Source organism: Enhydra lutris, unplaced genomic scaffold, assembly GCF_002288905.1.
Source record: "Enhydra lutris kenyoni isolate GAN:26980312 unplaced genomic scaffold, ASM228890v2 scaffoldscaffold3, whole genome shotgun sequence".
NCBI classification, from domain to species: Eukaryota; Metazoa; Chordata; class Mammalia; order Carnivora; family Mustelidae; genus Enhydra; species Enhydra lutris.
In genome coordinates, this window is record NW_019154087.1 from 85,874,807 (window position 1) to 85,899,391 (window position 24,585).

Below are 24,585 nucleotides of genomic sequence, written 5' to 3' on the forward strand. Positions count from 1 at the left end.
TCCAGTGGCTGTTGAGTCCCTATTTGATGTCAGGTATTACTCTGGACATTGAAGATTCAAACATGAATAAGACTGTTTCTGTTCTGAAAGAACTCCTACTTTAATGGGAGAAACAGATATGAAAAGTATAAATTATGGTATGCTTGGCGGCACAAGCTCAGTAATTGGAGTTTGTGAAACGTGTTCAGAGTTGAAGCAGAACATTCACAGAAAGCGTTCTGGAAGGGCTGGCACCTGAACTGGGTTTAGAAGGGTGAACTGGGAGAAGTTTAGGGAGGACATGGTTGGGGGATGGTGTTCCTGGTGGAAGCAGCTCCATAGGATAAGGGTCTGTAAAGCAACGTGGTTGGGGAATGTGTGCTCTTCGGTATTGCTGCAAGGTCTGGGGTGGGAGAGAGGAGGAGTGTAAGGAGGGGTGAGTTGGTAGATGTTAGTGGAGTCCAGATTATGGGTGGCGATCAAGATGGTACATGATGGGCTGAAGAAGCCTGGGCATCAGTGGGGCCACAAGGTCACAATGAACCCTTCATAAAAGCCTAGCATGCTAGCATACCTGGCGCAATCCTAGGTGTAATATGGGAATCTAGATTACCTTCTCAGAAACTACCAGACCTTTTTTATGCATTAGGGTGCTCACAGAGGGGTGAGTACTTAGCCAAGATCGTACCCCTTGTAATTTGCAGAGTTGGGGTTTGAAGGTGATTTTGCTCTTAGATGCTGTTCTGTCTCTTCCATTGCTCTGAAGTTTAGGCTAAGCATCTGCCTCTGATTTTTCTTGTATGTTATGTTTCAGGAAATGTTATTTGATGTAAGAATCTATCTGAATCTCTGTAACAATATGCCATGGAATAATAAGGTTTGGATGGATTGCAAAGGCCGAGGAACACATTCTGTGGAGGTTGGGGGGAGGGAAGTGCTGAGAATAACAAAGCCAGGGAGGGATCTAGGTCTTTGAGTAGGAGGTCCTCATCATCAGGAAGGGGAAGAAAATGTTGGAACTGCTAGAACCAAGAGCAGAGGAAGTAAGCTAATGGGACTTTGGGGGTCAGCGTCTCAGGACTAATTCCTAGAAGGTTAGGAATGTTAGGTCTTCCTGACCCTAGGAAGACCATGTGAATGGCTGGCCATTGAGACCTGGGACCTTGCCTGGTGCCTGGCCCTGCAGGATCACCTGCTACTGCCAACTGGAGGGTGGTGGATCTGGAGCTTTTTGCTCTGGAGCAAGAGGGAGGAGGATTGTGGTGGGGAGAAAGAGAGGGAGGAAACCTAACCTCATACTACCAACAAGAACCATATCAGCATTCAGAGAAAGTTGAAAGAAATCTTTCCGCTGGCTGGCTACCTAGCTCAAGGCTAACCACACTCTTAACACAATAATAAGTCAATCCTCACTGAATAATTAAATAGAGAGCCTTCATAAGTATTGACTTAATGTGACAGCAAGTCTATAGTGACTCGGGCTTTGCTTATGTAAACACAATCTCTTGTTCAGCTTACTTAGCGGTTCAATGAAATAGAACAGTCCTTCAATTAAAATCAAATGATGCATATGTTTAATTCTTTTCTCTTCTTACTGGGTAATAATAGGTTTGGAACTTAGGTGAAGGGATTGAGGGAAAAATGGAGAAAAGGATATCTGGCCATCTTCTTGTGTTTTCAGAGGACATGAAGGAGTATATCCAGTGGTGGTCTTGGGAAGATGGATATGGTCTTGGCTTCCATCTCTGGACCCTAGGTGGGAGACCCATCCAGACCCTCCCAATCCTCTCCCAAAGCAGGCTTGGGTTGGCCATTGTGGTTGTCATCGCTGTCTCTTGTTGGTGGCCTGGGTCTAGCTGATTGCTTCTGGTCAGTTGGTGGTACAGCGGCTCCAACTACAGCACTCACGAGGCCATTTCTTATGGATACTCTCAGGGTTCACCTGGAGGGGAGAAGAGGGTGCTGTGGGATCTCCAGGCTGGATGGCAAGGGGGGCCAAGGAGCAAGGTGGCATGCCACTGATTTCCTTGGGTGACGCCAGAGAGAAAAAACCCCCTGAGTTCTGTGGCTTCAGAAGGCTAGGAGAAGGGGAGGGGGTGGTGGGTTGGGAAAAAGATGGAGGGTGATGGGGTGGGCCGCATGATGGAAGGGAAAACCTATTGGCTTTGGAGCTAAGATTTGAAGCTCAGTCTTCCGGCCTTGCTGCTGCGATAGTAACTGAGTTAATTAACCTCTCTAGGTCTTTGTTTCCTTATCTGTGAAGCGGAGGTAATAATGCCAGCTTCAGAGAATTGTTGTCAGGGTAAAATGTGGGGATGTTAGTAGAAGTACTTCGTGTGGCACTGTACAAATACGGGGGGGTGCTTGTGAATAGATCAGAGATGTTACGTGCCTGGGCCTGAAGGGAGAGGGCTCCTGTCTGCCGCACCGTGTCACACGCTTGGGAGTGGATCGTGGGTCTTTTGATTTCAACAGCGGCGGCAGCAAGCTACGTGCCAGGCACCATCCATGTCCTTACGTGCATTTGCTCGCTGGACATCTCGTTCAATCTTTGCCATGGCCATATGAGGTAAATACTATCATTACCCCAATTTTCCAGTGAAGAGATGGAGGTTTAATGACCTACTCAAGGTTACACAGCTAGTGAGTAGCTAAAGCCAAGCCTCAAACCCAGTTGGTAGGCGAGATGTCAGAAGTTGGACCTTAAGGCCGAGTGTGCTTCTGGCTGGGGTGGAGAGGGGCGAGGGCTCTTGTAGAATTCAGGACCTCCTGTGGTGGGGAGAGCCAACATTTCCACTTGTGGCAACCTGCACTGGGGTCATGTTCATGTCCAGAAGGGCCTGGTCTGCATTTCCCAGCCTGGCACCAGCTTCTGTCTCAGACCCGTAAGCTCCTAGTGTTGGAGATGCCCCGGAGTGAGGAGCTGGTTCTCTGGGGTGGTAGGTTTTCTCTGTCAGCCTCTTTGTCTTGGGACAGAGGGTCAGTTAAATTTGCTAATGCTCCTGGAACCAGTAATACTTTCTCTAAATGAAGGCTTAGAAACATCATTGTTTATAATAACTCAGGATTCCTGAGCCCTCATTCAATTAAACTTGAAGAAATAATTACAATCTTAAAGCAACTTTTTAAAAGAGAACGTAAGGAACAGTGTCTTCTATTAGCATCTTTGGAATTTGCTTCTGGATCCCATTAGTTTGTATATTTACCATTTTCCCCCTGTTTTTGCAACCAGGGTGAGCAGACAGTATTGTCTCCTGATTTTTAATCCCTTCACGTGATTTCATGTTTGAATTTTCATATGTTGGCACAATCTACATCCTTGTCATTTTTAATAGAAATGCGGCTTTTTGTGGCTGATCCGTCTGAGCCATTCCCCTCTAGTGAAGCTGGGGAAAGGATCCAAGGCCAGGTCCATTTTCCTTCATGAATTTTGTTAGCATCTGTTTTCCAAAGCTCTTGCTAAGGCGCTCCTGCAAGCCTGGGCCTTTCACATGGGTTAGCCAGACCCTTTGTGGGTTTGGTTTTTGATCTCTCTCTGTCCTTTTCAGTGTATGCCTTTTTGGTTGCTTTTAACTTGGACAGAGAAGAGCATATAAAACCAGAGAATAAAGCTAAACATTAGTCAAGAATATTTCTGTTGTGAGAGACAGAGCCCCAACTAGCTTAAGAAAATTACAAAGGAATTTACTGGCTTCCTGTGAAATATAGAAAGGGTGGGAGTGTATGCCAGCACTCAGCTACAAAGAGGCCTGTCTCCATCTCTCCTTGTCTCTTGTTTCTGCTTCTCTCTGCAGGTTAGCTGGATGTTTATTCTTATTGTGACCGTGAGGCTAGAACTGTGGGCCCGATTTTTCTGGGCTCACATCTATGGTGTCTCATAACCGGAGAGAAAAGAATGTCCTTCCTTGCTGGCTCCATTAGGAAAACCTCAGGGAAGGACCCTGTTGAGCCTCGTTTGTGTTACCTCTTCATCCCTAAACCACTAGTCAGGGTGGCCGGGGACAGCCTGGGTCACGTGTCCACCTTTGGCCCAGGATGATAGAGTGCCATGGTTGACAGTTTTTACTAGAACTGCCCGGCTGGAGGAAGAAGTCCCTTCCCTCAGTCCACCCCCAGGGGAGCTGTTATTCTGGGCAGATAGATAAATATTCACTGCACACTCGAAGAATAAACAGAAGGGAAGGAAGCCAGGTTGGGACTAGAGTTCATGAAATCAGTGGTGGCAGTGTCCTGGGAAGGACGGAGGATCAGGTTGTCCACGGTGAGCCCCGGAGGTGTCAGAAAGCAGCCACGTGGGTGAAATCCATTTTCCCCTTTCTCAGTGTCGCATAACATTGAACCCACTTAGGCAAGCCCTGCACTGCTGGAGGGGACCTCAGAAAGCCATTCCAGAGGCACTTGGGTCTATTAAAGTCATTTTCTCTGCATTCCCATAAATTGTCTATGAGGCCTATCATGAGTAATTTGCACTTCTTGGGAGCCCCTTTTCCCCTCCATGAAATATTCAAGTGCCCTGTTCGTTTGCATGAGGCAGGGCTGGTGGCTGCCTCTGGAATCATCATCCACAGTGGTGGCTCGTGACAGCAGAGCCAGAGGAAAGACTGTGTCCTTGTTAGCAGGTGCCTGGTCTTGGTGTGCAGGCTGGCGGGCATATAGCTGTGTGGCCTATGTGTCAGAGCTGCCGTGGCCTTGCTGGGGAATACGTCTACTCTGCGGGATTGTTTCGAAAATTAATTGAGGGAACAGTGTCTGGCACGTAATAGGTTCTCAATAAATATTAGCTTCCTTTTCTCCTTCTCCACTTCTATAGAAGGCCAACAGAAACCCACTGGTTCCCATGGCAACAGCATAACAGGTATAATCTGATAAATGGGAACTTTGGGCAGCTGACAAGCACTTCAGACCAAAAAGCCATGTACTGGCCAGCATTGGAATGCTTTGGGATTCTGTGGAGTGATTCACCTTTTATTATGTTAGGGTAGATAGGTTTGAGAAACCATATGTGTTTGGGAAGGTAGTTATACTTTGGATCAAGGGTGCTACAGGTGTCTGTACTTTTTCTTGGCTAAGAGCAAAGTAGAAGAGTATATCCAAGTGTAAGTGTATGTCTGTGTAGGGAGAAGAGTATATCCAAGTGTAAGTGTATGTCTGTGTAGGGATTGATGTACGTGTGTGTGTGTGTGTGTGTGTGTGAACACAAGCATCTTTGCCTCGTCACCAAGAGCCTTCTCAGGTCATGGCCTGAAGTGTTACTTTCTTCCCTGACTAGGTCACAAAGTGGGGATATTTATTTTTTTATTTACTTGCTTACTTATTTTTTTAAAGATTTTTTTAAGATTTTTTTTTTTTTTTTAAATTTGAGAGAATGAGAGCGAGTAGGAAAATGGGGTGAGGGGAAGAGGGAGAGGCAGACTCCCCATTGAGCAGGGATTTCCATGTGGGGCTCGATCCCGGGACTCTGGGATCGTGACCTGAGCGGAAGGCAGGCAATTCACCAACAGAGCCACACAGGCGCCCTGAAGGTGGGGATATTTACAGCTGAGACAGGGAGTGAGATCTGAAGGGGCCCGCTTTGCAGCCTGTGCCGACGGCCACATCCCCAAACGTCAGCTTGCCCTAGATTCACCAGCAGGGCTGGTGCAAGCACAGGTGGCTGTATGTCTGGGCTGCGCCTGGAGAATCTACATTTCTATCAAGTTCCCAGTGGATGCTGATGCTGTTGTTCGGCAGACCACACTCTGAGAACCAGTCCCCTGTAGGGAGTTGACCCCACTGCTCCGGTCTGGGTGATTTCCACTTGTGTGGGTTGATCTTTGCGTATCCGGCCTTGCCTCTTTTTCCCTCTGCGGGAACACATCTGCTTGTCAAATAGGGTTGCCAGAGCTAACAAACAAAAATTCAGGCCTTGCATTCCAGATGAATGATGAAAAACTGCTTAGTGTTAGTATTAGTTGTGTTCGGCTTAACATTAGTATGTCCCAGATACTGCCTGGGAAAGACTTACACTAAAACATTCATTGTTTACCTGAACTTCAAATTAAACGGACGTCCTGTGTTTAATCTGGTAACTGTTTCATCAGGCTGCGGGTCAGGTGTCTCTCCGTGCTCCTGCCGCTTGCCGGTGATTGAATAGGCTACAGCTGCTGCTGTGACTGGCCTGCGGAGGGTCTGTGTTTTTCGGACAGAGCCACCTGCTGCCCCCCGGCTCACTGGCCGTCTTCACTTGGTCTTGCTGGGAGGGACTTGGCTGGTATTCATATCGGTTCTCTTGCTGGCTCTCTGGGCTTTCCTTTGTCTCTCCCTCTCTCGTGCTTCCTTTTATGTCATCCTTCTTATGGGGATTCTTAAAGGTAGAAGTTTGCCGGGGGATGGGGGTGGGCCAAGGACAAAGTCTGTTCCTAGCCAAGAGAGCAGAGTCCAGAGAGCTCACCTCACGGTGTGTGCAGGGAAACGCAGCGGCAGGCCTGAGGATGGGGCAGGGAGCCCCCGCTGGCTGGCGGTGTGTTAGGAAGAGGATAACATTTGCCTTGGAGAACGCACCTCCCGGGGCTGAGCTGGGAGCGTTCATGGGGCTGGTTCGCATGGGGCTCGGAGCCCGCGTGCTGCCGGCTTGAAGGAAATTGACACGCCTTGGTCTCTGATGCTGACAGAGGGAGCCGCTGCCATGGACTTCAGCCTGCCTTGAGGGGCAGACAGAGTTGGAGCAATCAGAGGCCTTCTGGAGACTTGGACATGCCATCCTCCTAATTGGGCCCCATTTGGCCCTCTCTCTTGCCAAGGCCACTTTGACACCGGGAACGGAGAAATGGGGGAACAGAAGGCCTAGCCACGGCCATTCCCTTTATCTGCCCCTCTGCTGGCTGTGGGGTCTGGGCCTTTCTCCTCTCCTCCATGAGCTCTGAACAGAGCCCGTAAGCCTGCTTACAGGAAGTAGGCCATGGCCTTCAAGGGGTCTGGTGAAGGAGTTTTGTGCATGTTGTCTGGCTTCGGGGGCCTCTGTTCCTCTTCCTGTGTCCTCAGAGTGATGTGGAATGTAGTGGTGGGTAGGGAGGCTGTCTTGCACCTGGGACCAGCAGGGTGACTCTGGAGACTCCTGGTGAGGGACGGCGGAGGGGCCATCTCTCCCGGGTTGCCTTTTATGGGAGGCAGACCCACCTCAGCAGGCTGAACAGGTATTTCTTCTTCTCCCAGACACAGGAAACGCTGTTCCCTGTTTTCACTTGCTGGTGCTTGACAGGCACAGTGCTGGGGACAAGATGTCTGGATAGAGAAGGAAGATAATGTGATGCCTCCTCTAAGTGCCCCAGCTGTCCAGTGTAGCCCTGTGAGGGAGATAGGCAGGCACAGCTCACCCAATTAGATAACTGAGGACACTGTGCTCAGAGACATGACAGGGCTGCCCAAGGTCACACAGCCTTGAGTGAGAGAGAACGGCCACGGACAGATACTCTCTCCTCTCCTGGCAGCTGGATCTGTCTTTTCCCCACCCACTTGGGGCTCCTTTATCTTCCAGTTCCTGACTTTCCTTTCTTTCGTCTCTTGTCAGTGGCCTTGTCTCTCTTCGTAGACAAGTCACATTCTCCTTTCTCATGCTTGGTACCTTCTTCAGCCTCTGGGGCCTCGTGACATTCTGAGAGGCTTTGTGGATGGTGGGGTCAGGCAAGATCCTCAAGCTTCCCGGTGCCGGTGAGTGGAAAACTCACCTTGCAGAAGGGAAGGAGGCCATGTGTGCCCATGTGGAGTGGAGCTGCCTGGGAGACTCCCCTTAGGTCTCCTGGGGTGGGCAGTATGCCTCTCATCAAGTCCTGGGTCCTGGCCTGGTGGCCATTCTGTCCTGACTCCAGGAACTGGGATTTCCTTTCTGACGTTGCACTGACCCGGAGACCCTTCCCATCCGTAGCCTGTCAGCCACATGGCAGGGGCTCAGTGTGTTTAGCAGAAGGATGAAGAAATTGGTGAAGTCTGCCACTCTGGGAATGTATGTTCCCCCTGGGGAAGGGCTGCTGGGGGGCCTTGGGGAGGCACTGAGACGGAGTCAGGCTTAGCGTGAACAAGTGGCATAGGAATGCACTCCTGTATTTGGGCTGAGAGTTGACACGCATGCCTCTTTGGTAGGGAGGAGATGGAAACTAGGGCTGTGCTTGTTATCTAGCTTTCTTGCTCACATCATGCAGGGGCTCCATCCTGGCTTTATTTTTTTTCCCCACCCCCCTGGCAGAGCTCCTTAGCATTGGGACTGGCTATGTGCCCTTGGCTCCTTCTGGAGGGAGGCACTTGGCCAAAGTGAGCAGTGATGTCCCTAGAGGGGCTGTAGGAGTTTCTCAGGGCCACTGTTATAAAGTCCCACAGGCCGGGGGGGGGGTGGCGTTAAAAGAGAAATTTAATCTCTCACAGTTCTGGGGGCCAGTAGTCTCAAATTGAGGAGCTGGCAGGGCCCTGCCCCCTTGAAAGGCTCAAGGACAGAATCTGCTCTGGCCGGTCTATTCGCTGCTGGTGTTGCCTGTGGTTCTTGCCTTCCTGGGCCTGCAGGTGCGTCCCTCCAGTCTCTGCCTCCGTCCTCACATGCGTTCTCACTATGTCTGTGTCCCTTTCGCCTTCTTATAAGGACAGCTGTCGTTGGCTTGAGGGCCCACTCTTAACCACTGTGCCCTCACCTCGGTCATGCCTGCAGGGAGCTCACTCCTGCAGTGAATGACCAAGTAAGGTCCCATCACGGGTGCTGGGAGTCAGGATGCGCCTCAGCCCGCAGCGTGTGCCTCCAGATCCCCTCCACCCAGTAAGGTCCCTGCCCCTGCCTCCAGGTCTCTGGGAGACTGGGGTGTGGGCAGAGGTCACCCCGCTCACACGGTCAGAGCACCTTTGCACACCCGCAGGGCGCACAGTAGGACACGCTGCTCCTGCTGCTCCAGATCAAGTCTTACTCTGCAGAACCTGAAGCCTTGGTTAGAGACGTTGCTTCTCCCTGTTTTGGGGCTGGGTGGTGAGGAATAGAGAGTGTGTTCTTGGGTGGGAGCGAGAGGGAGGACACCCGCAGATTTCCTTTTCTCTGGGATGCAGGATGTTGTCTGTGCAAGGACCCGTCAAGGACTTCTGTGTGGGAGCTGTGATCTCAGGCAATAGCTTCTCCGAGCCTCAGCTTCCAACTCTGTAACGTGGGGCAGTAACCGCAGTCGCGCGTCCTGTCTTGGAGTTCAGGTCTCAGTGTGGGTGAGGATTGAATGAAAAATGGATGAGTGTGGAAGTGTCCTTCTGTCAGTCATTTTTTTATGGTGGGAAATTACACATTACATAAAGCGGACCGTTTTATCCATTTTTGAGTGTGCAGCTTCCTGGCGTTAAGGGTCTTCACAACGTTGTGCAAATAGCAGCAGCGTCCCTCTGCCTTGGGTGATTTCTCATCTGCCCAGACAGTGAAAACGTCTTTTACGAAGATCACTTTCTATTCACTGGATAACTAAGGAGCCTGAGTGCCGGAGAAGGAAGGGTTTGCCCGAGTCCCCGTGAGTTAGGGGCACAGCTGAAGCGAGAACCCGGGGCCCTGGCCAGTGAGTGTGTTGCTCGTCTTCCGTCTCCCACACCTCTGTGGGCTGCAGGGTCTGGGGACGCCTGAGCATCCCCGGGTTGAATTCCTCTGGGGAGCTTTCTCTCCCCCAAACCACACCCCCCCGGGACAAACTGGAATGTGTCCCGTGATGGGACACATCCGGCTGTCTGCTCTGAGGGAGTTCCTCCAACTTCTTGTCTCTGTCTACCCACTCCTTTATCAGATGGGACAGGGCTCCAGTGGAGGACCAGGGTGGCCGAATTTGGGGCACCCTTTCGGATGGCTTTGTGAGGTATTGCGTGGAAAGAGTGGGGGCAGGGCGTCAAGGGCTGGGTTCTGTCCCTTCCTGTAGCTACCATAGCCTTCTCATGGAGCACGTATTTGTTGAGGTCCTACTGTGTGCCCATTGGGAAAATACGAGTGAACAAGACCTTATTCCTCCCTGTTTAGAGCTGCTACAAGGCACAAATGGTACGATACAGGAGGAACCCATGGCAAAGGGCACTCACCTGTAGGAAGTGATGACGGGAGGTGGGATGGCCACCCCCAGCCCAGGCTGATGGGAGCCAGGGTGCTGGGACAGGTTAGACTTGGTTGTCCTGGGCTCTGTGGGACCTTGCACATCAGGTGCTGGAGACACACCTGGGCCAGAGAGCGTCTGCCTTCAGGTGGATCAGGATCGAGGAGGGAGGTGCCCAGGTAGTTATGAAGTAAATTACGGGTGCCAACAGAGGGGAAGGGTGACAGTGGGTTATGTCACCAGGGGAAGGAAGGGCTGATTCTAACCTTGTGGGACAGAGAAGCAGGAGGAGAGCCAGCAGGGAGGCTTTGCTCTGACCCAATAAAGAAGAGGCCAGTCAAGAAAGTCCATGAGTGTCTCAACCCTAGGGGAACTCTTTTTTTCACCTGCCGGGGGGCTGGCTCCCGTGACCCTCGGACGGATCCTGTGAGGGAGCAAGGCAGGGATGACTGTGTGCGTTTTGCAGGCAGGAGGAGTGATGTGTTGAAGGCCTAGGACAAAGTCACCCAGGAGTGTGGCCAAGCAGAGAGCGAGTCCACTTTCCTGCCTTGGTCCCAGACATTCTTGGTAATCTCACTCCAGGTTCTGTCTGTGTTCCTCGGACTGAAAGATCCATTCGGAGCCTGCCATGCCTCAGCTGTGTCCCTGGCTCTCCAGGAAGTCCTGCCCTCAAGGAGCTCCCAGCCCGAAGCCCCCAGCGGTTTGCGTCCCCCTCCATGTTTATCCTCTCCATCTTCCTAGCTTCCTCCTGCCCTGGGGACCTGCAGGGAGGAGCTGCTTTTCTGCAGAAAAGGTGGGAAGGCAGCCAGACTAAACCGTTCTCTCTGTTGGGTCTTCTCCTGACATCAGGTCCCGGCTGGCAGACTTCCACGCCAATTGTCGTGCCTCCTACCAGACGCTTACCAGCTGCCCTGCCGACAATTACCAGGCGTGTCTGGGCTCCTACGCCGGCATGATTGGTAAGCGGTCCCCGTGCACCTGGGCTCGTGGGGGCTCCTGGCTGCCTGTCCCCCATGGGCAGGGGGCCCGGCTCAGGGCCAGAGGGTGGACGGCCTGAGCTTGCGCTTCTCTGCTGTGAGAAACCAGGCCAGTCCTTTAGTGTGGGGCAGGGGGGCCCTGGGGGTCTTATAAGGGTTTTGAAATGAGAAAGTAACATTTATTGCATGGCTCAGACATTCCAGGTACTGCACTGAATGGTATACACAGATTGTCTTACTTTAATTCTCACAACAGGGCTTACTAGGGAGGGGTTGGTGTCCCCATTCTACAGATGGGGAAACTGAGGCTTAAAGAGGTCAAGTAACTTGCGAAGGTTCACCTGGCTAATAAATGTGGGCCCTGGGATCTAAACCCAGGATGCGAGCCTTAGTCTCCCTGGTTCTAGAATGCTTGCTCTGCTTGCTGGAGAAGGCAGCTCTCTGTTGTGTCTGGGGCCTGGGTCCCAAAGAGGAGGCTTACTGTTCCTCTCTCCTTTGCCTTCCCTTTCTCCCTGCCCAGGGTTTGATATGACACCCAACTACGTGGACTCCAGCCCCACAGGCATCGTGGTGTCCCCCTGGTGCAGTTGTCGTGGGAGTGGGAACATGGAGGAGGAGTGTGAGAAGTTCCTCAGGGACTTCACTGAGAACCCGTGCCTCCGTAAGTCCTCCCAATCCCTCCCCATGGCCCTGACATCCCAGAGGGGCCCTGTGTGCAGCTGCCTTAGCCATCCCCTTTCTCCACTGGGGTGCTCAGTGCTGGGGCTTCCCCAGCAACCTATAGAGACCTTGGGTTTTGTGTTCTTGGAGACTCGTCCTCCTGAATGGTCAGTAGGCCAGCCTCAGTTTACCACTGGAGGCCTTGAACCTATGTCAAGTCAAGGTCAAAAGTTTCTGGTCTGTTTTCTTGACAACTTCAGCCGGGTTTCTTCTCAGCATCTGTCACTTGTCCCTTTAAGGATCCACTCCCCTTTAGAACTGGTGACTTTTCAAGTCATCAGACTGCTATTCAAAAGGCTAGAGAAGGAGGTTAGCCATAAGTTCCACCTGCTTGGATCTGCTCAGCCTGACAGCCTTGCCTTCCATGCACTTGAAAATCCCCTCCCTCCCTTCCTCTGTCCTTTCTTCCTTCCCTCCATCTGTCCATCCTCCCTTTCTTTATAGCACTGGGGATTCAAAGAGATGAGTCACAGTGCCTGTCATTGAGAAGCTCGCAGTCTCACAGAGGCACACCATCAAGGGGTCACTGTGATCACAGGACGGGGTGAATGATGCTAGGGTGGAGCTCTGCGCTGGGCTCTTTAGGAGCTCTCCAGACCCTGGAAACTTCTCAGAGTATGGCCCATTGAGGGACAGTGGGCATCTGTCCGCTTATGAGGCAGGGGCATGCTGGTCCACCTTAGGCAGAAGTGGTTATAGGACCTGCAGACCCCTTAGTCTTGCTAGAGAACGTGAGGATGCCTGGAGTTGCTTGGACAGGGAGGGGGAGTCCTTCTCAAGAAGGGCCTTGCAGTCCTGACGATGTTAGGGTCTGGTGGTCCTGCCGGTGGCAGGAGGTGGTGGTGCAGGCCACTGAAGGGGTGTCAGAAGGTAGCATTGTTCCAGACCCACATCGCAGAAGTCCCACTACCTGGTCTTGGTGCGGGGCGGGTGGTGGGGATGTGGTTCTGGCAGGGGGCCCAATGCAAGTGTACTCAGAGGGCGGAGATGCTGCTCGCAGAGAGGACGGCATGATTGAACTGGAACAGTGGTGGGGCGGAGGGGGAGAGGGAGTGGATGGATATTTAGGAGGTGGACTTCCCTAGTGCAAGTGGGCAGTTAGGGAGGCGTAGTGGGGGACCTGGGTGGGAGAGTTGACCCCTCAAAGGGGCCAGAAAGCCGTGATGCAACGGGAGGGAGCAATGACTAGTTGGGGTGTGGACGTGATGACCTTGAGGTGCGTATAGGCCTTGGAGGTGGAGGTGTCTGTAGGCATTTCGTTTGAGGGTCAAGTCTTGGGGACAGGTTTGTCTGAGAGGGCCCACTATTTAGTCCTCAGTGCACTGGTGATAATGGTGTGGGAGTGGGGGAGGCCACCCCGGGAGGAGGACTGAGTCTGGGGCTCCTGGAATGCCAGCAGTGGGACCCAGAACCATCTGAGGTAGTAAAGGAGCCAGGAGAACCTGTACGGGGAGGGGGGGGCTTCTGGGGGATGAGGGGATTGGTGTAGGGGAGTGGTGCCCCGGAGAAGCCAGCACTCGCCGCCCCAGGCCCGGCCTGCTGCCTCCGTCCAGGCTCCCCACATCCATTTCCCCTGTTCTCTTCCTCTTCCACATTTCTTTCTCTTGTGGTTTCTTGTTTTCCTTTTGCTGTTTTCTTCTCTACATGGGACATGTCAGTAGTGTCTGAAAATGAGCTCTGGACAAGGTATGTTTAGACAAGCCACAGCCTGTGCCTGGCTCTGGGTTGCTCTAGAGAAGGCAGCATTGGGATGTGAGCAGCAGCCCCCATTCCTCTGCGTCTACCTGCTCTCTCCCCCCACAGGGAATGCCATCCAGGCCTTTGGCAATGGCACAGATGTGAACCTATCCCCCAAGAACCCCTCATTCCAGGCCACACAGGCCCCTCGGGTGGAGAAAGCGCCTTCTTTGCCAGATGACCTCAGTGACAGCACCAGCCTGGGGACCAGCGTCATCACCACCTGCACATCTGTCCAGGTGAGGGGGCACAGCTCTGTAGCGGGGGGCAGGCTGAGGGCCTAGAGAAGCACCACAACACCACAGGCGGGGGTGAGATGTTAGTGAACCAGGGACCAGGGCCTGGGCTCATGAGTTCCTTCCTCTTGACTGGGACCCAAGAGGCAGGGTGGAACTGTTGGGGCTAGTTTTTTGTGCATACATTCCCTGGGCATTCACCTTACAAACACGAAGCACCTGTCCTATCAGAGGATTGTGCTAGATGCCCTGGGGTTCAGAGAGGTGTAAGGGTTACCGTTCTAAGCCATCTGTTACTGACCAGGTATTGTGCTAGCACGTTCTCTACCTATTTCATTGCCTTTTCATACAGTGAAGTGTTGGGCTTCTTGTTTTACACACAGGAAATGGCCCAGGAGGGTTAGGTAGCACACCCAAGGTCACACAGCTGGTTAGTGGTAGAATAAGATTTCAGACTTACGTCAGACTCCAGAACCCTTGGTGTTCCTTTGTTTGTCCATATTTCCATCCATCGATCCACCTAGCATGTGTTATGTATGCGTTGTGTACAGGACTAATGGGAGAGGCAAGGGAGGCATTGATGAATGAAAAGGACACAGTCCTGGGTTTTGTGGCCCTTATGGTCTCATCAGGGGTCGAACAAATCAGTGAGCATTGGCCATGGACTGTGGTCAGTGCCACAACAGGGGACACAGGTGGCACCATGAGGGCACGTCATACGGCTCCCCACTCAGCCGTTCTCCCGGCTGCTGACTGCTCTTAGGCCTTCATGCCAGTGGCTGCAGTGGATTCTTTGCTTAGGAGGTTGGTTCCAGTCAGAACACACACACTCACACATATATCACTTATGCTCACACAACACACACACATACATACTCACGGACACTCACACAACACACCCACACACTCACACACACACACACACACACACACATTCTCAGACACTTAACTTGCATATACACGTTCTCTCCCACATACTCATACACACATATACGCTTTCTCTCTCTCTTTCTCTCTCTCTTTCACACACACACACATACACAAACACACACCCCACTAGGGCAGAGTGTACAAGAGGACCTCGTGCAGAATATCAGGGCAGAGGAAGGACATCAGTGAGCTTGACGGTGGTGGGGTATAGTGGGGGAGTTGGGTCCTGAGTTGCCCTTCCTTACAAAGGAGCAGTCCTGCCTGGTGAGGCAGGTCTGGAGGACAGGTGTATAGATGTGGGACGGTAGCTGACAGTGTCGTACTGTGAACTTGAAATGTGCTAAGTGAGCAAACCTCAAGTGTCCTCACGATAAAAAGGGAAAGAGAAGGCAAATGGTAAAGATGTGAAGTGATGGTTATGTTGATTGGCTTGTAGTAATTATTTCCCAATATGTGTATACGTATCTTTCCCAGTATGTGTATACGGTCATCGGGTTATACACTTTAAATATATATGGTTTTTGATGGTCAGTCATAACCTCAGTAAAGCTGGAAACCCCCCAGTGCCAGGATGAGGACTTGATCAGGACGCGGCCCTGGGGGAGGTGTTCCGGTGCCCTGGGACCCGTTGAACCACAGGAGCAGGTGCGGGTGCCTGTCCTCGTTGGGAAGCCCAACCCACTTCCCTCCTGGTGGGTTCCTCTGTGCTGTAACAGCTGACCTTCAAATACCCGCGTGTGGGACTCAGCCTGGGCCCTTCCATGCCCTGCGGCCCTCCACGAGGTCACCCCTCTGGATCTGCGCTGAGGGGTTCATTTTACCCTTGGGCAGCTCCTAATTACACTAGCCATGCTCTAGTGGCTGCTGGCGGTGGCTCAGGGGCCTGCCCCAGAAGTCCCAGCTCAATTTCATGCTAGAACGGAGGCGGGCAGATCCCTGGTCAGGGCTGGGCCCCCATCATATGATCAGATACCACCCTGGCCCGTGATGCCCATGTCCGTCGGGGCACTGTCAGCCTCCCTGAGCCCCTCGGGGCCGGCTTGCACGGGGAGATGCTGACTCAGCAGGTGGCTGCTGACCTTTCCCAGGATGTTTGCTGTGACTCACCGTGGGTATGGAGGAGCTCAAGGCCTGTTAGGTGTTAAGGATGTTGGGGGTGGGGGGGTGCTGGGCAGGGGAAGCTGACTGGTGGGGGGGGGCACCCCAGGCCTGGTCCCTGTAACCGCCCACTCACAGTCCAGTTACTAAGTCACTGTGGGCAGGACAGCAGAGAATGGGCGTTCCAGGAGGAAAGGAAGAGATGCAGACCCTCAGGGTGGGGTGGGGGATACTAACCATCACGCCTGGTTCCTTCTCATGGAGCCTGAAGGAGGAGGGCCCTGTTTCTGCTTGTCTTCAGTGAGCACCTACTGCTGTGGGCCAGATGCTGGGAGGGCAGAGTGAATAACCCCCTCCCTGCCCTCCTTCCCGTTGGAGGCTGGTGTGAGTGGTTTGTCCCCTCCCCTGCTCATGCCCTCTCCCTCAGCTCTGCTGGCTTGGAAAGGCTCCATGGTGGCCTCTGTGGGGGCTTTGAGGATGACAGCCACCCATAGCTACAAAAGGGGGTCCCTGTGTGAGGGCGGCAGAGGCAGAGGCCAGGGTGTGTGGTACACACCCCCTGGAGAGGGAGAGGCAAGGTCACTTTACCTGTTTCCATCTTCCTTCCCATCAACAGGCGCAGGCCCTTGGGGAAGCCTTAGGGACCCCCTTCACTGACAGAGATGGCAGCCAGTTGGGGACCCACATAAGTGATTGGACGTTATAAGTGATCTGGTCCTCAGAAGGACCAGAGGGCCTTCTGAGATCTCCTTCTCAAACCCCAAAGGATGGCAGCTGGGGGAGGACAGTGACTTGTCCAGAGCCCCCCGCCTGCCCCTCCTGGACAGTGTCCCCGGCTGTACTGTGTGGGCTCTGCCTCCAGATCGGCTCCCCAGAGGGCTTTCCCATGGTGTGGGGTGGGGTCTACAGCCCATAGAGCTCTTGTCCATGTTAGGGTGCCACTGAGCAAAAACATGGGTGTCCACAGAGGAGCCAGGAGCTAGGAGGCCCCCAACTTGGCCCTGTGTCTGCGTGTCCTGGATGCTGTTTTGAGTCCTATTCTCATATGCTTCCCCTCCTGGCTGTGGCCCCATTCCAGGCAGCCCTGCCAGCCTAGAACGCTCTAGAACTTGGAGAAAGCATGGCAGGATCCACAAAATAGTTCCTCCCTGTCCATTCTGGCCTTGACTCTATGTGTGCTTCCACACACCCCTGTGCGAGTTCCCTCCTTGATCTGAAGCCCAGCCAGCCTGTCCCCTGGGGTCAGCCTGAGGACTGTGGTGAGCAAGATGCCGGCCCGTGCACTTGCCAGTCCCTTGCAGTGAAATGCCTACTTTGATTCGCCTTTTGGGGTGTTCCCCCGACTCTGCTCCTACCTCGCTTCCCTTGAGCCCCTCTTATGATGTGTTCTGCTCCCTCTCCCGGGTACGCGTCCCTGAGGGACAGAGGCTGCCTCTCACCTTCTCTGTTGCCCTGCATACCCCAGCGCTCAGTGCGTGGTGCTGAGCAGGTGCTCCAGAGAGGCTGAGGGAAAGAAGCCAGCGTCCCCAGTTTGTGGGGCTTAGTGGAACTTCCCGCTCTCCATTCTAGAACAGGCTCTGTGTGCTTTCTTGCTTGCAGACCACTCTGTCTAGCTAACTTCCTCATGGCGGCTGTCTGTGTGCCTGCCACGAGGGTAGGGAGGTAAAGCAGTCTTTCTGTGGAGGACCTGTGAAGAGTGTCCAGAAGACTCTCTGTCACGTGATGGGGCCTGGACCAGGGTGGTGCTGTGCGGATGGGGGAGGCGGGGAGATTGGCCACGGGCTCTGGCTTTCTCTGCTCACGGTTTGTTTCTAGTGTCCTTGGTGTTCCCTGTGGTTTTCTCTGGGCCAGTTTGCAGGGACCCACGAGATCCCCTGGAGTCTCACCTTTCCTGGGGCTGCAGGGCCCTGGCAACAAAGTCTCCTCTGATCTTTTTGTCTCTTCCAGCCAGTTTTTGCTCTTACCCTTGGTATCTCCCATCACATGTGGGGGCGTTAGAAATGTATTTGGAGGGGGTGACCCAAGCCCCCCTCACTGCACACTTACAAGGGCCTCAGCAGCCCATAGACGCTTTTGTTTCCTCATGTTGTCAGGATGGACCTCTCAGCCAGTGCCCAGCTCCGCGGGCATCAGAGTGGGAGGACTGAGAGGTCTGGCCGTGGTCCGACAGTTCCGATGTGCAAATACAGCTCGTTTCCAAGCTTTGAAAGACTTGAATGCATTCCTGCTTTTCTTCCCTTGCTCTGACTCCCTTGGAGTCATTTTTTTATTTGTCCGTCAGGACCTTTATTCACTTATTCAACATGGATCCTCACTGCGTGTTACTCTGATCCAGGCTCCGAGGCTGCCCAGCTCACTGGGCCAGGGCCTTGGTTCCACACTGTAGGATGAGTATGAGGCCTGCTCAGATAATTGGGGGAGGAGGCCATTGGCACACCAGGAAGGCTGATGAAGGGACGTGGGATCCAGAGGAGGGAGGGCTGCTCTGGACTGGGAGTGGAAGCAGAGGACTCACGGGCTGAGTTCACCCCGCTGCTAGGCCTGGAAGAGCAGGGAGGGCTGAGTGTGTTGGATTGGAGTTGGGGTGGAGTGGGTGAGGGCGTTCAGGCGGAGGGGCATGTGGGAGCAAGGGCACGCGGTCCGCATAGCACAGGATGGGGCCAGTAGGGAATCTGGCCTGTTACCTGTTGGATAAATCAAGCTTTATTGGCACACAGCCGCACCCCATTATTTTTCCATGTGCTATGGGCAGAGCTGCCTAAAATACTCATGAACCTTTGCAGAAAATGTTTGCTTGCCTCCTGGTCCGGAGGAACCGTGGGCCCCGGTTTGGGGGAGAACACCAGGTACTTAGATGGGAAGGATGGGTGGGAAGACAATCTTACAGTCAAGCTGCAGTGGGGAGTGTGGAGGGAGCTCTGAGGGCCTTTGACTGGGGAGTGTGGTGGGGGGAGGATGAGCTCTGTGGTCTGAGACCTCCACCTGGGACCGCAGGTAGACCTTGGTTGGTAAGGGGGAGACACCTGTGGACCTGTTTGATTTTTGTCAGCATTGATAGTCGTAGGCAAGATGGTAGGGCTAGATGGGGGGGGAGGGTGGTGAGGAGTGGAGGGGAAGAGGCGTGAGTTACCGGGGGGCCTATCAAAGGGGAGGTGGCCAAGGACACTGAGATCTGGGACCGGGGCCAGGAACAGAAGCAGGGGACGCAGTGATCCTATGGATGCAACACTGGACTTGGTCCCCGGCACCTAGGCCAGACTGGCAGGGCCCTGGGACTGCCAGACCGAGCTCTGGAAGTGGGGACAGAGGTGGGCAGGGAGAAAGAGAAAGACAGTAATTCCTTCCAGCTGCTTGAGAAAAACCCCTCTGGGAGAAATTTCTAGAAGGATCAGCTTTGCCTTTGATGCCATTCTCCCTCTGTGTCTGAGCCCCTTCCCCCACTCCAGTCCCCCTGTGCTACCTGCTGCTCTCATCCTTCTGGAGGCAACCCACGCTACAGCCAAGGGCACAAAGGCTCTGCCCCCTGCCGTCCTTGCAGCCCAGAGCTATGCCCTTTGGGACACAGTAACCCCACAGCCCCTGAGCTAGCCTTGAGGAGAGAAAAGGCTCAGAGATGGAGCGGGAGCAGGGCAGGGGTTGAAGCAACTCACGTCTGTTCCCCTAAACTTGTTCCATAGGAGTCCAAGAAAACTGGGTGAGGTGGGTGTCACGGGCAGCCTTGATGGAGCCCAGCCTTAGAAGGCAGCCTGTAGCCTGGCAGATTCGGGGAGGGAGCAGCCTCTCCTGCTCCCCTTTCCTGAGCTGGCCCTGAGGTGACTTGTGTGGATGTTTATTTCTCTCCCTAGGTCGTGAGCGGCGCTGTGACTCATTCATCTTTGAAACCCCTTGCGGGTTCCGTGGGGGAAAGTTAATGATGGGCGAGAGAGGCAGTGGATCTGAGCCACCGGTCGTTTGGCCGTTACGTAGAGGAACCTTCTCTCTGTGCCTCGCCCACAGGCTGCTTTCAGAGAAGGTCAGCTGGTGGGCAAGCCCCCGCACGGCTCTGTGTGGCCAGGGCTGGGCGAGGGTCTCAGGGTGGCCCCTGGGGAGATTGCCGCAGCCTTCAGCATCCTCTCTGTGTCTGCTGGAAGTCAGGTGCTCCTGGCCAGCCCCTGTGTTTTGCTTCTCCAGTCTTCAGGTAGGGCAGGGGTAGCCCCAGGCTCCAGCTAGCCCTGGCTCTCACCTCCCGGCCCCATCCTGGGCCGGGCCTGCCTTCCTCAGAGGCCCTGCCTTAGGACGCAGAACCAAGCTTGGCTCAGCCTCATGCCTTGTGGGATTAAGGAGCCCTTATGCCGGTGCGGGGTCTTGCTGGGCCGTGTGCCCTGTCTCATGTAATCGTCACCATGGGTCAGCGAGGTACGTTGGTCTCGCCCTATTTTATGGATGGCGAAATTGATGTCACAGGAGATGAAGTGACTTGCCTGGGTCACCAGATGAACAGGACTTGAGTCCGGGCCTCTGGCCTCTCAGGCTCTTCCTTCCTCGCATCCGGGAGTCGTCCTGTGGGGATGAACACCAAGGATTAGGACCCTTTGGCTTAACAGGGAAAGGCTGGATGGGTCTGTGAGGACAAAAGTCTGTGAGTCAGATCTCCGAGCACCCGAAGGAAGTACTTGAGGACAGCAGGAGGAAGCCCCGGATGTCACCCTCGTGTTCAGCACACGTTCAGTTCAGTACGTGGCTGGCGGCCCCGGAGCCTGCTGGATTGACTTGTCATTGATTCAGAAGGACTTAGGTCCATGCTGTGGATGATGGATGCCCAGTGGGTGATGGGGGCAGGCCTAGGGGTCCTAGCCCTGGTCTTCATGGAGGCCAGTCCTCTCACACCAAAGTCCTTGTGGCTCCTGCCAGGGGCTCCCCTGGGGTTGGATTGCCTGGGGGCTGGCCCGGGGAGCTGTGCCCCTTTCTCCTGTTAACGTGGGTGTGAGGAGAGGATGGAGACATTTCCTGGGCAGCTTCCTCTCCTCCTCTGTTACCCTCCTCCTCCTCTGCTGCACCCTCCCTTCCTCTCCATTCAGTGCCTCCATTACCCTGTCCCTTCCGTTCTGCTTCTTCCACCTGCTCCTCCCTGTCTCCCCCTCCCCTGCCCCATTCCCTGCTGTCTGTGCTCCTTGGCTCCTCCTCGATACTCTCTTCCTCTCTTCCTGACTTCTTTCCCTTCTGCTCCTCCCCCACTGCGTTTTCCTCAAATATTTAGGCCCAGCCCCCTCTCCTCTCTGCTTTTAAGAGGAGCCTGTGGAGTCCACTCATTCTGAGGGGAAGCCCAGCCATAGGCCAACGGCTGGCTGCAGGGTGTCATTCAGATCTCACCCCTTCCCCTTGGGCTGAGCCTGTGGTGTCCCCATGCTCCTTTGTTTGCCGGGTAACCTGGGGTGCTGCCCTCCAGAGCCAGTGGGGGCCACACCTGTGCCAAGGACCCTGAGAGCTGGCATCCCATTGCAGAAGCCTCAGAGGTCACTTAGTTCACTTGTTTTCTCAAACCTTATTATTATTTTTTTTTGAAGCAGTATTTTTTAAGATCGGTTTTGCACGTAACTCCAATGCATAACACCAAAACAGAGTTAGTTTGGTTGGCGTGGGGGTGAGGACGTGGATCCTGACTGACTGATTTTACGTAGGTTGCATAGTGAGTGACACTGGGGGAGGGGACGCACCAGAAGAGGACTTGTGCTGGAGGGGACAGAGGCCTGCCAGACCACCGAACCAGTGACAGCAGGAAAGAACACAGGGCAGTGGGGGGTAGGGGGAGCTGGGCCACGTGGCACAAAATGCCACAGGTGCTTCGAGTTGCTCAAGGGGGGTTCCTGAGGGCAGATTGCTGAAGAAGAGGCCATTTGGATGGAAGACTGCACAGCCCCTAGGCAGGATGGGCAGGCTCTGTCCCTCAGTGGCCTCCCACCGCCCTGGCTGGAGCTCCGCTAGGTGGGGGTGGTAGAATCCAGTCCTTGGGTTCCGAAGAGCCCCACAAAGGTGGGGGCCTTGGCCGGGCTGGATCTTGGCAGCTGAAGTCACCGGCACTGTAGTTTTGAATGAGATCTTCCTGGGTCAGGTCCCCGGTTCCTTTCTTTTCCTGCTCATCGTCACCGTGCTCACGTCTCCACTGTTGGTAGAGACTTTGATTTTGGCTGGCCTCTGTGTGACAGCTGGGGTCCTGTTTAGCTGACCAGATGCCCTGGGTGGTAGATTGCCTGTGATGTTTAAGGGATTATTGATACTTCTGGCCAAGAGCAGCAATTTAGGAATAATTTCTTGGGCTTCCCAGTGCTTTTGGTGGCCAGAGCTTCTCCGCAAGGGCCTTGGGAACCAAGCTGTTCGAAGCCAGGGTAGAAACACCATGTCCCCCAGCTGGTTCCCATGGATCATTATGATGACGGTAACAAAGGATGGTTACTCCTGCACACTCTCCTGTCCTGCATCCAAGCGGTTATGCCAGGAGCAGAGAATCCTGGAATCATCAGCAAGCCAGCCTTCATTTCTCATTCCTTGCCTTGGCCGCTGAGCTCCCCCCGGGCCGCACATCTGTTTAGGGTGGCATGGCCAACACATGGCCCTGTGGCTCATGTCTTCCTCACCTGCACCAGTGGCAGACATCATTAATCAATTACAGTTTCCCACAAGCCCAGACAAGGGCTCATGATCTTCTTGGAGTTGGCACTTGGATCCCCGTTCTGCTCTATGACATTCATTCATTGATTCATCCTTTCATGCATCTAGGAGAGCATTCACTGAGCTGGGGTGATGAGCCAGACACTGCCCAATGCAAGGAAAAGAAACCATGGTCCCTGCCTCGTCAAAGAGCTCTGAGTATAGTTGACAGACATGCAAATGGTTTATTAATACCTAATGCCTTAAGTTGGGGAGCAGAGTTAGGAATCTCTTCTCCAGGAGCCCAGGGGAGACAGGACCTAAGTGTTGATGGTGTGAAAAAAGGCATAAGGGTCTTTTTGCTGCTTGGGATTCAGCTGGTATCTCCTCACACACCCTGTGCTTAATGATGCCAACAGTGGACGGCAAAGCCATATGTTATTTGGTCTCATTCAAGTCCTGGGACAAAGCTCGGCCAGAGAGCCAGCTCTGGTGGCCTGTCCTTACTAGCACCTTCTCTTCCACAGGAACAGGGGCTGAAGGCCAATAACTCCAAAGAGTTAAGCATGTGCTTCACAGAGGTGAGTGAGGGACAGAGCGGGGGATGGGCGCGGGGGCCAGAAGCGGGTGGGGTGTTTCCCAGGTGAGTCTCAGACTCACTTGCATAGGCCCGGCTAGTTGAGCTCTTGGTCTAGGCTGGGGTGGGCACTCACTGCTGGGGGTGCAGGCATGGCTGCAGGGGGGCCCTTGGCCGTCTCCTTGGGTGAGACACAAGCAGCTGCTCTGAGCAGAGGCCCTCTCAAGCCCTCCTGACTCTTTAGGACATGTGTCTGCATCTGCTCTCTGCTGGTTTTGTGATACTGAAGAGCTAGAGAGGTAAGGAAGCTTCAGCTTCTAGAGGAGGGGAGAGCTCGGACAGAGATAGGCAGGGAAGCTTCAAGGAGCAGAGGGATTCAAAGAAATTTAGGATCAGGAAGAACAGAGCTTCCCCACCTCTCCCTTCCCCTTTCCACTCTCCACTCCCCTCTCCTCCCCTCTCCCCTGCCCTCCTACTCCCCTCTCCTCCCCTCCTTCCTCTCTCCTCCATTCCCTCTCCTCTCCTCTCCAGGGTGCTTGTGGACCTTGGGAACTTCTTGAGATCTTAGTACTATACCCCCTCCTCTCTGGTTCATAGACCTCTGCCTCACTTGGCAACATCAGCCCATTTTCTTGGGGACTGCTGGCACTGCTGCCCTGGCTCCCGGAGCCCAGGGTTCAGGTCAGCTCCGTGGAAGCCTGGCTCCGTCTCCAGGCGAGCACAAAGCAGGGCCCCTGGGTGGACCCGGGAGAGCAGGGGATCGAGGACTCTACTTCTTGAGTCCTTTTCTTTGCCTGACCCCAGACCTGCTGACTCATTTGGTTTTCTGTCCTCTGTTGTGTCTTTGCTTCTGTCCCCCCACCCCTCCCATGTGCCTGACTGTAGCTCACGACCAATATCATCCCAGGGAGTAACAAGGTGATCAAACCTAACTCAGGCCCCTGCAGAGCCACACCGTCGGCTGCCTTGACCGCTGTCTCCTTCCTGATGCTGAAGCTGGCCTTATAGGCTCTGGGAATCAAGTCGGGAGATTTCTGGAAACTACACAGATGAGAACACCCACCAGGCAAAATGGAAACACACACAGACACACACACACACACACACACCTTGCAAAAAAATGTTTTCCCCCACCTTGTCTCTGAACCTGTCTCCTCCCAGGTTTCTTCTCTGGAGAGTTTTTCTAAACCAAACAGACAAGCAGGTGGGCAGCCTGAGAGCTGGCCCAGAGGTCCCTCGGCAGGGGAAACCCAGCGCTGAGGAAGGGCGTGGGGGTCTAGAAATGCCCTTCACTTTCTCCTGGTGTTTTCCTCTCTGGATCCTGCTGACGTAAGAGACCAAGACGACACCCCTGCAGCCCAAGGGACTCATGGCTGTGCTGATACGAACTGCGAGCAGGGTGGCGGCCCTTCTCCAGCTACCCACTCCGGGGACCTGCGGGGGGCCTGGCAGAGGGTGTCGGGGGGTGGGGCAGCGAAGCTGGCCGCTGGGGGTCCCACCGGGTCCCTTGGTACCCCCACCGGGCTTCGAGGATGGAGTTGATTTCACCCTCTCTGTCTGCGGGGTGAGTGGATCTGCATCTGACCTGGGAACCCCCAGCAAGGCCTGGGGAGGGCATGGCACTGGGCTCCCCGATGTGACCT

The 24,585-nt window shown here is 54.1% G+C and overlaps 1 protein-coding gene across 1 annotated transcript in view; it reads left to right on the forward strand.

Moving 5' to 3' along the window:
* Window positions 1-24,168, forward strand: part of LOC111156181 (GDNF family receptor alpha 2) — an 85,742-nt gene extending 61,574 nt beyond the window's left edge. The window contains exons 5-9 of the mRNA XM_022516902.1: window positions 10,893-11,002; window positions 11,541-11,681; window positions 13,544-13,716; window positions 22,893-22,946; window positions 23,828-24,168. Of these exons, the coding sequence (XP_022372610.1) occupies window positions 10,893-11,002; window positions 11,541-11,681; window positions 13,544-13,716; window positions 22,893-22,946; window positions 23,828-23,950 (601 nt within the window). The 3' untranslated portion in view covers window positions 23,951-24,168. The remainder of the gene's footprint in view (window positions 1-10,892; window positions 11,003-11,540; window positions 11,682-13,543; window positions 13,717-22,892; window positions 22,947-23,827) is intronic.
* Window positions 24,169-24,585: the final 417 nt, after the last annotated feature.